This window comes from Lytechinus variegatus, chromosome 15 (assembly GCF_018143015.1).
Source record: "Lytechinus variegatus isolate NC3 chromosome 15, Lvar_3.0, whole genome shotgun sequence".
NCBI lineage: Eukaryota > Metazoa > Echinodermata > Echinoidea > Temnopleuroida > Toxopneustidae > Lytechinus > Lytechinus variegatus.
The window spans coordinates 7670073-7681903 of NC_054754.1; the positions used below are offsets into that span (position 1 = coordinate 7670073).

The 11831-nt window shown below is 36.5% G+C and overlaps 1 protein-coding gene across 1 annotated transcript; it reads right to left on the reverse strand.

Annotated features, from left to right (window-relative positions):
• Positions 1-367: 367 nt before the first annotated feature.
• On the reverse strand, positions 368-6379 carry LOC121428932. The gene is made up of 3 exons (XM_041625823.1): positions 6177-6379; positions 4264-4527; positions 368-1533 (listed from the first exon to the last, which is right to left on the reverse strand). Exons 1-3 carry the CDS (start codon positions 6252-6254, stop codon positions 1132-1134), a joined length of 744 nt encoding a protein of 247 aa, XP_041481757.1. The 5' UTR covers positions 6255-6379; the 3' UTR covers positions 368-1131.
• Between the last annotated feature and the right edge of the window lie 5452 nt (positions 6380-11831).

Below are 11831 nucleotides of genomic sequence, written 5' to 3' on the forward strand. Positions count from 1 at the left end.
TATCTTTTCGTCACAACTGTTGCTTTCTGTTCAAATTATATACGTTCATAATGCATGACTGAAACACTTTATGCTGAAAAATACACGGTCGTCTTTGACATTTTTTTCTAGATAAAAAGAATGTAGGAAATGTATTTTAACAGGTTGATCGATAACCAAAATTATATGATAATGATGTACTTTATTTTGTATATGAATTGAAGTTGTCAATAAAAACTACTTAATACAAAAAATAAGAAAATATGCATTTGACTACGTCATGAAAATTCATGATACTCAAAATATTGTGATTTTCAGGAATCTCGACCTTACTAAAATGTGTTTCTTTAAATTTGTATGTAACCGATTACCGTTTCTCATTCGTCCCTGTTTGTTTGTTTCTTGGCCCACATCTTTTACTTCCACAGTAGTTTAGTCTATGATTATGTTTATCGTTGATTGTGTAATTAATAAAATCATGAACAGGCCCCGAATAATTATGTACCTTAATGAAATTGCCAGTGCATGATTTGCAAGTTCAGTGTATATAGGATCAATAGTGATTAAATTTATCAGTCTTTTTGTTTGGATTGAACTTTCTTCTGCAAATAAACGAGTCTATATTACATGGATAATGAGGTTTTTTCTACACAAAAACGAATCTAAAGTCTGCGCACACTGCACGATCCGTTGCGATCCGATTTTAAGGAAAATGTATGTATGTATGTATGTATGTATGTATGTATGTATGTATGTATGTATGTATGTATGTATGTATGTATGAACATTTAATATGAACATACCAACCTGTGAAATTAAAGTTCAGAAAAGTGGTATGAATACTATTCCAAGCCTCCGTCAAGGAATGATATAAAAATTTAATTTCAAATCGTACTGACGTTATCATCTCCCGCGACTTGAAGCCCATTTGAATTTTACTTCTTCCACAATTAAGGCTTGCAGCAAAGCAAAATTCTGGTTTTATCATGCTTTGCATGATCTCAAACTTCAAATCAAATATGTTTACTACATGGAACATTCATATTTAATGCAATATGGGATTTGTTTACCAAAAAAAAAATGGGCGTCGGAGTCGGATCGCGTGGGGTGCGGCGGGCTTTAAGATTATTTTTTAATTTTTCAATTTTTGTTTTAGAAAAGATCTGGTCGGGATCGTGATTCTCTGGCGGCGCGTCTTTTCTCTGCCTTGTGGCCTGCGTTGGCCATCCGCTTGCCGGTCATCTTCTTTCGATATTCTCCCATCTCCTTGTTCTTCAGGCCAGCCGTCAATTTCTGGACTCCACGGTGTATGGCTTGGTTGAAAGCCTGGCCGCGAGCTCCAGCTTCCATGGAACCACGAATGCCATCATGGATCATTTGCTTGTAAGCGTTAGCCTCTCCGCGTTTTCTGATGCTCATGCGGACCTTCTGGATGTCCTCTTCGGATAGTTCCTGGTGGATGGCGTTGACCTCCTCCTTGAATTGATCACGGACGCTCTCCAGTTCGCGTTTCTTCTCATCAAAGTCGCGATCGCTGGTGGCTATGGCTTCGACCTGCATGAACGGAACCATTGATTGTGAAATTTTTCTATAAGTTATGATTAACAAATTATTTCAAGAATTTAGAAATGTGCAAAGACGCGTGACTCTCAACACCAATTACAGATTTTTCTTTTTCAGAGTATATACATCAGTTTTTACTGATCATATCCTTCCCTATACATCAAAAGGAAATTTTTGAAGAAGTCAATCAAGGGTGACGAAAAGCACACATTCCCCATGCTGCAGCTGATTCTCCTTCCTCCACTGACTTTGATCATTCACTCAGTCATTTTCGGTGAAATATAAAAAAAAATATATAAAGAATTACAGGAATAGGCCTTCGCCTCTCACTTTTATAAATTCAGCTTTTCAAAATTTAATCTCGTGAACACCATGCATTCGTAATTTGAATTATCTTATATTGTGATATTAAACTTTTTATTTCTTTACTTTTTGTGAGACATTTTGTTAATTTCTCAAAGCCAAGTCAAATATTCGCCGTCAACATGAATGAGTGCTTCAAAACGTGAAAAATAAAGTGCTTGGATAGACCATGGAGCTAATAGCTCCATGGAAAGACCATGGAGCTAATAGCTCCATGGAAAGACCATCTCGATTTTATCCCATAATCAAGCTCTCGAGGGCAACGTTGCATAAAAGTTACCACTATGGTAACTTTGCAATTCAATGGTAACTTGCATGGAATCCTTGATTTTGATTGGTTGATGAGTACTGTTACCATGGTATTTACCGATGGATGGCAACGTTACCATAATGCTAGCTATTATGCAACGGGCCCCAGGAGATTAAATACATGCAGGGGCGGAAATCTCTCCCAAAAGGTAGGGGGGACAAGGGTCTGGAAAATTTGACAAGCAAAAAAAAGGCTAGGACTATTACCTAAAATTTAAGGTCATTTCGACGAAAATATATTTGACAAGCAAAAAAAAAGGCTATTACTTAAAATTTAAGGTCATTTCGACGAAAATATATTTGACAACCAAAAAAAAATCATCTCATCCCAAAACGCACGTTTTATTCCCATTTTGAGTTATATATTTCTTAGCATCACCAAAGACCCAAAATAGTAGGGGGACATTTGATATTGTGTCCCCCTACTATTTTGAGTAGGGGGGACACGTCCCCCCTGGGATTTCCGCTCATGAATACATGATGATTTTCAGTGATTATTCAGTCACAGATAGGCCCATCTTAAAAGTGATGGAGGATTATTTTTTCTTCCAGGGTGTTTTCAAACCCACATGAAATATAATTACAATACTGACATGAAAGATCGAGATTTTCATAATAGGACCTTTATAAGAAAATGTCTTTAAAACGAGAATAGGTAGTTTCCGCTCCGCGACGTACGACAGATTGAAAAATACAGTAAATATATGTAAAATGCCCCCACCCCCCAAAAAAAAGAGCTGGGAGGTCTTTGTCGACAAAAAAAATAATAAACCGACCCTTATCATGAATAGGAAGAAGAAATCGAATTCTTGATATCAAGAAATGGTTTTGTGTAGTTAAGCAATTGTTATTCTTGATATCAAGAAATCGAATTCCTGATATCAAGAATTCAATACTTGATATCAACAAATGAATTTTTGATTTAAAGAAATTGGCTTAAATGTTAAAAACGGCTTGCCATACAGGCGTATTTTCTATTTCTTTAATCCGACGTGCGTAATATGGAGCAAAAACTCCTTATCCGGTCTTTTCGCATTTACTACGGAGAACACTCTCTACAACGCACCAATTCCTTTAAAAATGCAAGGAAATCACATTGGAGAGCTGCTCAAGACGCTTTTGTCGAAAGTCCGTGGACCGGGAAAGCATCGGAATCTCTTGGCTCTGGACAACTCATATTCCGATAGGCGCCCGGGGGGGGGGCCACTTACATTGACGAGTGGATACCATGCGCGACCAAAAAAACACGTAAAAAGGATGTCCTTTTCACGATAGGGCACGTTACGTACGTAACGTGATAAGGGTGTCAAAAACACAAAAAAATAATGAAAAAAGGGTATCTATTTCGCTCGGAAAATTACGTGTTTAGGGTCGAATTTGCGGGGATGATAAAACAAAATTAAAATGTTTTATAAAGGATGTCCTTTTTGCCCCAACACTACGTGTTTAGAGTCCTATTTGCGCGAGGTGTAGAAGGTGGGGTCGCACTAAACCAAAGTAATAAAGCCGATCGACGACCGAAGGACCCGTAATAATAAAACAGTCCTGTACTTGTTTAGGGGTTCATTTCAGGGAATATTTGCCAAGAGTATCGTTTTGTTTCCAATACTTGTTAAGGGTAGGGTTTCACACGCCAATACTTGTTAAGGGGTGCATTTTCAGAATATGGAAATTACGTGTTTAGGGTCCTTTCCGAGACCCCATGGTCGCGCATGGTATCCACTCGTGAATGGAAGTGGCCCCCCCGGGGATAGGCGGCGGAAGCGGGGGGGGGGGGGACCTGTCCACCCCTTAATTTGAGGTGAGGGAAACGATCCCCATTTTTTTTTGCTTGTTAATTTTTTTACCTGTGTCCATCCCAAATTTCAGGTGGACCCCCCCCCTTAATTTTTTGGCTTCCGCCGCCAATGCATATTTCCAATTGTTCGTCCGGTGCAAATCTTCTGAGGAATGATCTGCTGTCCCAGTCTACCATGCAACTTTCGACAAAAGCCTCTCAGATCTCCATTGTGATTTCAATTGTATTTTCAAAGGAATATGGGGACTTACAGCACGGATTAGATGTCGTCTCTTCTCTTCCACCGCGGGGATGGGTGATTGTTGCATGAGAGCATGGGGTAGAATAGCGTGAGGTCCCATGTAAAGCATGGCGTGTTCCCTTAGTTGGTGAAGCTGTTTCTGTTTCTCCTCCTCACTAAGACTCTCATCTTCTTTGATCTCCTTGGCTCGTTGGATGAAATGGGCCTGTTTCTCGCGGAGAGCTGCTTTCTGCGGTGCTGAGGGGCCCTGCTCGTGCTGCTCGGTTACCTCATCCTAGAGAAAGAAACAAATATTGAATATTATTTTGTAAATATATACGAGTGGAGAGTGTGGTGAAAGAGACGGGGAGTAACAGAGAGGGAGAGGGGATAGACGAGGGATGGGAAGGAGAGAGAGATTGGATGAAGGGGCGAATTGTAGGAGGAAGAAAACTATCTTGGAAAAGAGTGGAAAATAGATAAATGATAATAAGAATAATAATTAGACTTATATCGCGCCCTAAATCCTCTCTGTTGAGTGCTCAAGGCGCTTTTTAGGAAATTATAAAGGAATGTAAGAAGAATTTAACGGAAAAGTTTTAAGGTATTGTTTGAAAGAGGTCTAGCACTGTTTAATGCTCTCATGGAGGCTATTCCATAACTTTGAGGATGAGTGAACAAATGATCAAATAGACTGAAAGACATGAGTTGGAGCAACATATTTTTAAGATGGGAGAGGAGAAGGATATACATGTATTCTTATTCTAATCATATTCGAGCCGTACAAGTTTTATCTCCATATGCTTCACCCAATGCCTGATAATTCTACCCCCATTGAAAATATAGCAACTCTTCAAGACCCACCCATGTTCTCAGAAATGTGGCATCGAAACACACTCAAAAAGAAACGTTCGTTCATGATTGCACGCATACACAGGTCCACTTCTTCTTTTTTGCAATATTGCTCGCTAAATAAGTGAAAAGGGTGCAAAATGCACATTTATTTTTTCTTGTTTGCAGGTTTGTACATGTATGTTATATAAAGGGGAACATGAATATTGTGTTCAGAAGATGCAAATTTGCACCTCTGTATCTTGAAATGGTGCAAAATAGCTATTCGCATATCCTCAAACGTAGGCCTACAAATCCATTAGGGTGCAAAGTTGCACCCTAATCAGAATGTTGCGTATGAAGGGTGCAAAATTACTATATTTTCTTGATGTGAAGAGTATCGATTCAGCACTGGAAATGTAGATTTCGAAGTGAGCAAAAACAGTGAACAATGTGGAACGATTCCACCACCCAGCAAGCAAATATATATATATTTGCTCTGTTCGAGGATAATTACTAAATCACGAATTAAGGCATCAGGTTTAGCGATACTTAGAACTAGAAGAAGATGAAAAAGAAGGAGAAGGGGAAGAAAAAGAAGAAGGAGGAGGAGGATGGAGAAGAAGAGGATGGGAGGAGGAGGAGGAGTGACCATTCATTGAGAGATTGGTCCTGGCAACCATATCGAGCTAGACAGACGAGGCCGAAAATATGTTTATTGGGTTAGATTGAGTTGATTATTATCAGCAGAGCAAACTAGTGTTAAAAAATGATAAGAAGAGAAGGAAAATTTGAAAAGGTGCAGAGAAAATGGATGAAAGAAAAGAAAGAAGAAAGACCATGAAGACTGTTTTCATGCATTTCAAGCATTAATATTCATTTAGAAAGAAAATCCTAACGAACAAATAGATAACAGAGTAAAAAGAAATGTGCAAAGAAGCGATCAACTGCAAAGAATTTGTTATAGTTTCTTTCCATGCCCTTTTTCATTTTACAGTATGGCGCACATCTTACAATATGGCGCACATTTATCGATTGAGATTCGTTGTGACATCTAAATATCTTGTCATACACAACAACCTAAAGAAAAATTAAGTATGAAATATAACTCACCTCTTGCTGTACTGGTCCTGCTGAATGGACAACGGTCAAACAGAGGGCTAGAATGGCCACGATACTCCAAGAATGCATCTTTCCAAAACTAATTTACTCCTCAAAATGACAAAAATTGGGCAGCAAGTCAGTGATACGACACGGCGCCCCAAGTTTCCAACAGTAATCTAGTGCGCAGCCCTATGATAATGATTTTTTTCGTTTTCGTCTTCGAGCATGACAAAGGGAAAGGGGGTGTTGAGAACAATGGATTCTAAAGAGCACATCTCAATGTAGCCCGTAAAGATATTGGAAATTGCAGCTTAGATCAATTATTATTGATTTCTCCTTAGTTCCCCCGTCTCAACCTGGTGCGGATGCTCTTGTGAGCTAGTTAGTGTTCAAACATCCTAGAAGAATTTTTAAGATCTCAAAAAGTTTGCCACATTTTAGTACTGAGTCTCCTCCTTTTTCTTCTTCTTTTTCTTTTTCTTCTTCTTCCTCTTTTTCTTCTTCTTCTTCTTTTCTTCTTCGATTCTTCGATTCTTCTTCAATTCTTTTTGCTTTCCTTCTGTTTTCTTGTTCAACTTTTCTTAATTTCATACACAGTTACAAATGGGTCAAAAGAGTTGAACTTATTTTCATAAACAAATAGACCGAATATATAGTTCGAAATATAGTTATTTTCTCTTTGTATAGGCCTTCATATTTTGGCCATACTCTTGCAGCTTTCAAATAAAATAATAAGAATGGACACTTGAAAAACTACAAATATCTTAGAGTTTTGAAGAAAAAAATTCAACAAGAGCAATGTTAGGATGGATATCAATTTTCAGGTTTATTATAGTAGGCTCTATAAATGCATGAATCATGATGCGTAAATGTTGTAATTAACTACATTATTATTTTATCTTTACTGGTCACGATATAGGGGTATTAAATTTTAAGTCAAACTACAGGTTGACGTGTCAAAAAGAAGATATATAGTCATGGTCTAATAGAATTTCATCTTCAAAAGTTTCTATGGTCAGAGAAACAATGTTTTCGTGGTCGTTACGTGTAAAGATCCAGCAATCGATTTGTTTTATCACAAAGACTAATCAATAATTTGCGCTGCTCCCATCACCCTCGGTGAATGAATGTCAAAGGAATACGGAGTTCTAGAGAGCGAAAATGATTGAAAAGTTCTTATTAGGAAATGGCAATTAGACAAACACCTTGTTCAAGTAGTGGCTCTCACAAAACGGGAGAAAAGGAAGGGAAAAGACAAAACATAAGAAGAAAATAAGGGTATGGGATAGAAATGTATGTTGTTCAACTTAAAAAGTAGACCCACAAAATATAGGTCAACTTCATTTCATGAATGCTGCGTGATTCTCAAGTAGAATAGAAGCACGAACATATATTTTTTATGTTTTAAAGTGTCCAACAAATTTGAGATGTTGGTTAACTTGGTGTAATTATTTGTTGAGCATTTATAATTCTCTTGATCGCGCAAGACTGCATATCATTCAAATACGGCGACTTTGAAGACCCTAGAAAAAAAGGACATGAATCTATATTGTTGTTTGCATTTTTGCTTGTCAAAATTTTCTGCTGGAAAATGTGCCCCCCTCCTTTCGAAAAATCCTGGATCCGCCCTTGCCAATAAATGTATCTTTTACCACAATAAAGGATCACCAATCGTTCTCGCTCTGAACTTACGATCAGCTTTATGAAACACTCATCTGGTTTATGTATTTCGTTAAACAGACAATGCGAGCAACTGGAATGATGAACACATAGGCCCTGATCAAATTATGTTTTTGTCAATTTCAATTCTTTTTATTTCATTTCCATTCAAAACATAATACAAAGTAATATAAAACAATACAAATCAAATACAATTTTACAGAATGGCATTCTTACTTCGTAAAAAAACCGGTATAATATAGAGCATAAATGGATATGGAAATGAGGGGGATCCACTAAAAAGCAAAGCTTGTAAAATTGTGGATTCCCCTTGGAAAAGAAGAAATTATAGTCGACTTACTATATGCGTACATGCATGTATTACAGGAAAGAAAAAGAGAAAAAGAAATCATATTGACGGAAACATAAAAACTGAACAAATGCAAAGCTTTTCACACAAAGAGGTCTTCGTAGTAAAGCATATGTTGCGCAAGACAGAAAAAAAACAGAGAGAGGGGATGACAAGACGTAGAAGACAAGACAAAACAAGAGACAGGACAGTACAAGACAACTAGTTTTTAAAAAGGAGTAAAACTAAGAATGGGAAAGGGCTGACCATGAACCAGCTTGATCTGGTGAAATAACAAAGGATATGACTGGACAATATAGATGAAAAAAGATAAAATAAAAGTGAAAAATGTAAGGATTATAATCAAGATAATGAAGTGTTAGTTCCGTTGCGAAGAATTATAGGAATTAAGCAGGATACGGTTGAGTTTACGTTTGAATGAATTCAAGGAGACACTGTCTTTAACATTATTAGCGAGTGAGTTCCAGAATTTAGGACCGTTGAATAGGAATGTATTTTTGGCCAGTAAAGTTCTGTAAAGTGGGATGTGAAGTTCGTCAGAGTGTCTCGTGGGGTAGTTATGATAAAATTGATTTTTAGGGAACATGGCATCAAAAATATGGGGAAGTGCATTATTATTATAACTATACATGAAGTGCCCTAACTGTAGTAAATACAGGTCTTTGACTTTCAACAGTTTACTTTCTAGAAAAAGTGGGTCCGTATGAGAACGGAAACATGTACTATGAATAATACGAAGTGCTTTCTTTTGCAAAAGCAACAATTTATCTAATAAATATTGATGGGTATCACCCCAAATAAGAATCCCATAGTTCAAATAAGGCAAGATTAAGGATGAGTAGAGCATGATTAATGACGTGGAGGGAATGCAAAATTTTAGCCTATTAATAATACCAATATTTCGTGAAATTATTTTGGATATGTTTTCAATATGATTTTTCCAAGAAAGTTTACTGTCAACTATTATTCCAAGAAATTTGGTGTAAGGTACCATTTCTAATGGGGTATTATCAAACATAATGTTCATCGGTAACTTGTCTATGGAATTACTAAATAACATGTATTTTGTTTTGTTAAGGTTCAAAGATAATCGATTGGCTCTTATCCACTCAGTAACATTAATAAGTTCAGAATTAATAACATCAACTAAAGTTTGTGGATTCTGATGAGAAAAAAATAAGGTCGAATCATCTGCAAACAAGATAAGGGATAATATTTTGGATGATCTACAGAAATCATTTATATAAATTGTAAAAAGAAGTGGGCCCAATAAGCTACCCTGGAGGACTCCACAATTAACATATTTCAAATTGGAGTTATGATCTTTAACAAACACGTATTGTTGTATGTTAAGTAGGTAGCTCCTGAACCACTCCAAGGCCTTCCCTCGCACACCATAGTGAGATATTTTTTTAAGTAGGATTTCATGATTAATGGTATGTTTCATAAAGTTATGAAAACAATATTTCTTATGTAATACACTGCGTCCCATAAAACGAACCGAGATTCAGTGTAATTTTTTGCTCAACATAAATTTGCTTCATAAAATGTACATGAATGGAAAGATATGCTTCTCTTCTTTCATTTAAAGCCCATCTCAACGTTCATTATGTACGCATGACTGAGTTAAAGCAATGAAAAATGATGTCACCAAATTTTCATTTTCACGATTTATCAAATTGCAATTTTGAGTAAACTTTTCTGGCTTTTAATGCTGTCAATTCGGAAAACACAGTTCATAACTTAAATATCCACTGCTTTCTTCTTTCATATGACATCATATCATGCATTAAATATGATTGCCGCATGGTCGAGAAAAGGTTGCCCCAAAACATGCTAGATCATTAATTATTCGACGGATCGCGTTTTCCAAACAAAGCAGCAGTCAACATAGGCTAACGTACGGTGAATGGCTGTTCGAGGCAAGCACGTACTGTATATCATGGATTGATATGATGTATCATGGAGCTATTTAATAACGCAGATAGCTCCATGATATACATGTAGTACCATATGAGGCTGTGTACTTCCGAGGGTATGTGTGTGTGGGGGGTGGGTGGGCTGTGTTGGAGTGGTGTGCGGTGTGTATCTTTATTCTGATTCCAAATTCAAGTTCTTCGGCATTCCACTATTCTTCCCTCTTGCATAACTCTCGATCTTCACCACTCTCCCAACTGCTCTCTCGATCAACTTTCCCCCTCTGCGACTCTCACACTTACGGCATTTTGCTCGGTGAATTCTACTCTATGTATTAAGATAAAAATATTTTCAACCCGGACCATCCCTTTAAACACTATACAGCTCTCTCATCTACTCTCTTACTAAATTCTCTCGTTCTACTTGATTTTCTCAATTCTCTCGGCCTGTCCCAGAAAACCGGCAACTGAAACGTATAACACAATAAAAGAAAACAAACGAACTTTTTACAAACAAACAAATCTTTATTTTCCACCAGCTATACCTGAAAAATGTTTTGTTGATCAGATTGTATTATTATATGCTTCTTTTTATTTTGGAGAGAAATAAAATATTACTTTGAAAAAAAATTGGTAACACCACTTCCCATTGTTCTAACACAGTCGTGCATGCATTATGAACGTTAACCCTAAAAAGACTGGGGGGCCTTTTAGGCCCCCCCCCCTGTACATAAATCGCGATAACTTTTTTTGCGCATGAAGCGTTCGCGCCGCCATTTCATGACTTTTTTCTCTTGAGTTTTGCGCAACTTTTGATACCAAATTTGTATACCCCCATGCCGCGGTTACGGAGTTACGTAACATTTTCGTATCACATGTCACGTAAGAAATTGAAATTTGTATTCGTTTGTGTGTAAAGTGTATGGTATTTGAATGAATGTTATACACATTGTTTTCTAACTACATTTTTATTTGTTTCTTTCAATATTATGTCACTTGTGAATTCAAGTAGCAGTTCTAGGATATGAAAATAATGAAAAACATTGCATAAAAAATAAAGAAATACATAAGAAATGCAAAATAAAGAAATACATAAGAAATTAAAATCAAAGAAAAACATAAGAAAAGTAATGCAATAAAACATGCCAATTATTGTATTTCTCTACATAACGCATGCGGAGTACTTATTTGCATATTTAGTAATTACTAATTTGCATAAGCATATCTAATAATTCAAGCATGAAACAACACAATTCCATGATAAACCTCTTCTTACAGCTGAAAACTTTGAAACAGGAATCTATGGACCGCAATAAGTACCAAAATATGAAAAATTCAATTTTTTGATAAAAATTTGCATATTCACAAAATTAATTATGAATGTAATTTGCATAAATTATGTGATATTTTTTATGCTTTGTTTTCACCAGCTAGTGTACATGTAACACATCACTTGTTTATCTTCCAAGATTGCTTTGGCTCATTGCAAGAGAGTGTAATGCAATAAAACATGCCAAATGTTGTATTTCTCTACATAACGCATGCGGAGTACTTATTTGCATATTTAGTAATTACTAATTTGCATAAGCATATCTAATAATTCAAGCACGAAATAACACAATTCCATGATAAACAACCTCTTCTTACAGCTGAAAACCTTGAAACGGGAATATATGGACCGCAATAGGTACCAAAGTATGAAAAATTCAATTTTTTGAT

What these genes read in the sequence shown, in the direction of transcription:
- LOC121428932 (XM_041625823.1), bottom strand. Translation starts at nt 6,254, where the DNA reads ATGCATTCTTGGAGTATCGTGGCCATTCTAGCCCTCTGTTTGACCGTT. An exon ending in CAGGACCAGTACAGCAAGAG is followed by an intron (nt 4,528 to 6,176) that starts GTGAGTTATATT and finishes TTCTTTCTCTAG; the next exon opens with GATGAGGTAACCGAGCAGCA. An exon ending in GACGACATCTAATCCGTGCT is followed by an intron (nt 1,534 to 4,263) that starts GTAAGTCCCCAT and finishes CCGTTCATGCAG; the next exon opens with GTCGAAGCCATAGCCACCAG.